Raw genomic sequence first — 4,181 nt, forward strand, 5'->3', positions numbered from 1 at the left:
TCATTATATCCCAAAATAATATATGATGAATTTCTTTTATTTCTTATTTATTATTACAATTTCTTATCAATTTCAATTCTTCCACAATTAAAATAAAATTGAAGATAATTATAATTTAAAAAAAAGAAAAAAAACAAATACGTGGCGTAATTTTATACAAGGAGCATAGGGGGGGGGGCACAAGTTTGGGGGGAGGCGATTTGGCGTTCAAATATATTGGTATTATAATTTTTATTGATCACGCCTGTAAGCTAAACTCACGTGATTTATTTGCAACTGAAATCAGCAGCGCGAATTTTAACATAAACCACGTGGTTTGAAGCAAATCAAACAACATTATCACATACTAACATTTCATTCCAGTGTTAATTTATGATTGACGATGAAACAATTGGATTGAAGGGTAGAGGTTTGAAGGGATTAGCAAAAACATGGATGATCAACATCATTATCGTCGTCACGACTCAAGACATCAACATGTTCGTTTGTTGAGAATCAGAATCCAAATACTAAAAAACAAATGTTTAACTTATTTGAAGCTCCCGACAACAAGGACGGAGGCAGCCGTCTACTCAGAACACACTTCAGTTTTTGCCTGCAAAAAAACCAAATAAATATAAATAAAGCCTGTTTGCTTTGTCTCAATTAAACGCCCGAATGCTATTAATATATTAATACAAGTTCACACTAACTGTTGTGCATTGCCAAACCAAAAATGGACTATTTATGTACTTGAGTAAAAGTTGCAACAAAGCCTTTACTCTCTAGACTACACAAATTACTCCCTAGCCGCCTTCCCCAACTGACACCTTTGCTTCCATTAAAGCTTCCTCTACGGCTGTATTTGTTTGGTGCTGTTTTTTTTGTATGTATATGTGCCTTGTCCTCTTCCAGGACACACACACACACACACAAATCCCTTTATTAATGAAAACACCGTGAGACCCTCGACGCACGCGCTGCGACAACAACGGACAAAGCCCACTTTATTTACTATGATGCCCTCACATCCCCCACCGTTATAAAAGCCCATCGCATACGCTCACTTTCTCCAACATCATCACACCATCTAATCTTTGCTTTCTGCTCTGCCTTTTTAGTTGAAGAAAAGAAGAATGTATTCTTACATGGGGATGGGGATGGGGTCAGACCCGATGGAGCGATTGGTGAAGCTGGCGTCGGAGAGCGCGGTTGTGATATTCAGTGTGAGCAGCTGCTGCATGTGCCACGCTGTGAAGAGGCTGTTCTGCGGAATGGGAGTGAACCCAGCGGTGTACGAGCTGGACCAGGACCCCAGAGGGAAAGAGTTGGAAAGAGCTCTGATGAGGCTGCTTGGCAACTCACAAGCTGTTCCTGTTGTTTTCATCGGAGGGAAGCTGATAGGTTCCATGGACCGAGTCATGGCATCCCATATTAATGGAACCCTGGTACCACTTCTCAAGGAGGCAGGAGCCCTTTGGCTCTAATTCTCTTCAAAATAATTAATTATATGACTTGGATGCATAGTGCGAACAAGAGACGCCGGAGTTGGGTTTTCTCATTCCATCTCGATTATATACTATTAGGCATTAGCTAATTTTAGTTAACATTCCGTTTCTCAAGTGTTGTTTTATAGTTGGAGATTTTGAGGTCTCCTTAACCCCTATGCCAAGTCCAATTAATGTAGCTCACCTGTTGTCTCATTGTATAGAGAATGGAAGCTCAAAACTTATCTTTTACTTTGCTCGATCGATTTAATTTTTAATCACCAAAATGCAAAGCAAAACCAAGTGTGGGGAAAATGGGAATTAGAAACACACCAACTACTCCTATGCTACTCTGGCTCGGGGTTGAAACGAGGATCATTGACAGCACATCTAGTGTGATGGAGGACCCCACCTCTGTTCCTAGGTTTTCTTGATCAAGCAACACACATGTTAATTTGCATCAACACGCTCACATCAATGCCTTTCCTCCACTGCACTAATACTTGGAAGCGAAGATAACTACTTTGTTTTACATCTCTCAATGGTAGAAATCGGATTGCGTTTATGTACAGTTTAAATCTTTTTGGGTTAGTTCCGCTATATCAACTTCAGAAAATATAGTCTAAACCCAGAATATATTGGCCAACAAAGTCAATTCAAGCGTAACATGTAAATAACAAATCACTATTAAACTCCATAAATTCTACTTGTCGTAGGTATTATAAGATAAAATTAACCAACTGTTTGGAGACCCAACATAAGAAGTTCTTCTATATTAACTTCTCATTCTCCACGTGCTCTTATGCGTTTAATGTCCTAAACCAAGAGTAAATTTTAGTGGATGAAGACACTCCTACTTTGTGAATTCCTCATTTGAAGTCGGGAGATAAAATTTGAATATAAATGAGAGCACAGAATACCAAACCTATTGAGGGTTTTATCAACCCTTAACGAATGACACTGCACAAGTTTCACTCTAAATGAATTTGACCTTCTCTCTATCTCTCTCTCTATATATATAGAGTGGTGGATTTAGAAATACGACTTTGGTAGGGGGGAAACTTATATTAATAATAAAAGGGGTTTGTGTTTTTTTTGGGGGTTTGGGGTAGAAATTAAATTTGTCGGGGATTAATATAATAAAATTCATCTTAAAGGAGATGCTATGTACATTTTTAAAAAGTTTGAGGCAGTGCCCCCCACCTACCCCCTTGCATCTACCAATGTATATATATGAGAAAGAACTGCATGGAATAATGATATTATCCCTTTTCAATAGTTTAATGCCAATCAGTAATTTCATCCTCAATATCAAGATTTTCATTTAGATTAATTTTTTTTTATGATGAAAATACTGATGTTGCATTAAACTATTGAAAAATGAATATAAATGACATGACGTCACTGTTTCATACAATCTCTTCCTATATATATAATGAAAAAGAGGTAAACAATTCGGTGCTAATTATTTAAAAATGTAAGTTGTTTTATAATAATTAAATTTTAATTTCATTCAAAAATAATAAAAGAAATTAATATAATTATAAATATATATTTATATTTTAATTTCTTGTAATTCTTTTAATGAATTAGTATTGCTTAAATTGTGATACCAAGAAAACACATAGATATGATGCTACAATAACAGTAGGGACGAGGCTGGATGATGTTTGTAATTTATTAAGATTTTATTCTCTGGAGAGTTTAATATGGGAGAATGAGAGGGAACATCGACCACATTATAGTGGTGCACCGGTGGAAGGGAACACTTTGATAGTAGATCAGATGCATCTTAAAGACAAGGGAACATATAACATTTATTATGCCCACAACCTTGGATTCGTATCATAAATTATGTAATAAATTTTTTTGCTACATTATAATATTTTATTATATCTAGAAGTTAATTGAGTGGTTTCACCTATCGATTACTTCCATTCAATTATAAAATTATTAATTATTTTAAAAGTAATTATAAATTTTGATATTTTAATAAATTTAGAAAACCGTACAATTTTTTAAAAAAAAATATACATATCATTCAAACATTATTATTTCAACCAAATTCATATTTAATTTTTGAGAAAAAAATTCAATATACTACTAATGGAGTTTTTATACTTTACAAGCAGAGTTAGGGTGATGGCAAGTGTCCTATTATAAAATATTAAAAAATAAATATATAAGAGAAATGAGACACATGACAACTTTTTATCTTTGCTTGTAAAGTTAAAAAACTACATTGTTCTTAGTGTATCAAATATTAACCCTTAATTTTTATATCAATTTGTTACGTAAATTTTTCACTCGTATTGCGGGTGTGTCATAATCTAGTATAAATAATTTTGTCATTGTCTTGACTTATATGGACTGGTAATTAAAACTCTTGTTAGACACTAATTTGATACGGATTCAAACCATGTGACTTCTATGCCCTATCTAATATAAAAAAAATAATCATTATATCCAAGGGCAAAACTAGAAGGGCTGGTAGGGCCTCGGCCCCCTAAAATGAAAAATTTTTCATCTATACCTTTTAAAACTTTTAAAATATTAAATTAATAAGGAAAAAGTTATATTTTGTCCCCTAAAAATATAAATATTTGATTTAATTCTTTAAAAATTATAAAGATATAAACTATTAAAATAGAAAAATTAATTTTTACGAATTTAATTTCGGACCCTAATTTTTTTCTTCTAATTTTTCCCTGATTA

At 33.6% G+C, this 4,181-nt stretch overlaps 1 protein-coding gene across 1 annotated transcript; it reads left to right on the forward strand.

Moving 5' to 3' along the window:
* Positions 1-922: 922 nt before the first annotated feature.
* On the forward strand, positions 923-1,718 carry LOC121224153 (glutaredoxin-C5). Its single transcript, XM_041106897.1, has one exon. It carries the CDS (start codon positions 1,116-1,118, stop codon positions 1,464-1,466), a length of 351 nt encoding a protein of 116 aa, XP_040962831.1. The 5' UTR covers positions 923-1,115; the 3' UTR covers positions 1,467-1,718.
* The last annotated feature ends 2,463 nt before the right edge of the window (positions 1,719-4,181 follow it).

This window comes from Gossypium hirsutum, chromosome D12, assembly GCF_007990345.1.
Source record: "Gossypium hirsutum isolate 1008001.06 chromosome D12, Gossypium_hirsutum_v2.1, whole genome shotgun sequence".
Classification (NCBI taxonomy): Eukaryota; Viridiplantae; Streptophyta; class Magnoliopsida; order Malvales; family Malvaceae; genus Gossypium; species Gossypium hirsutum.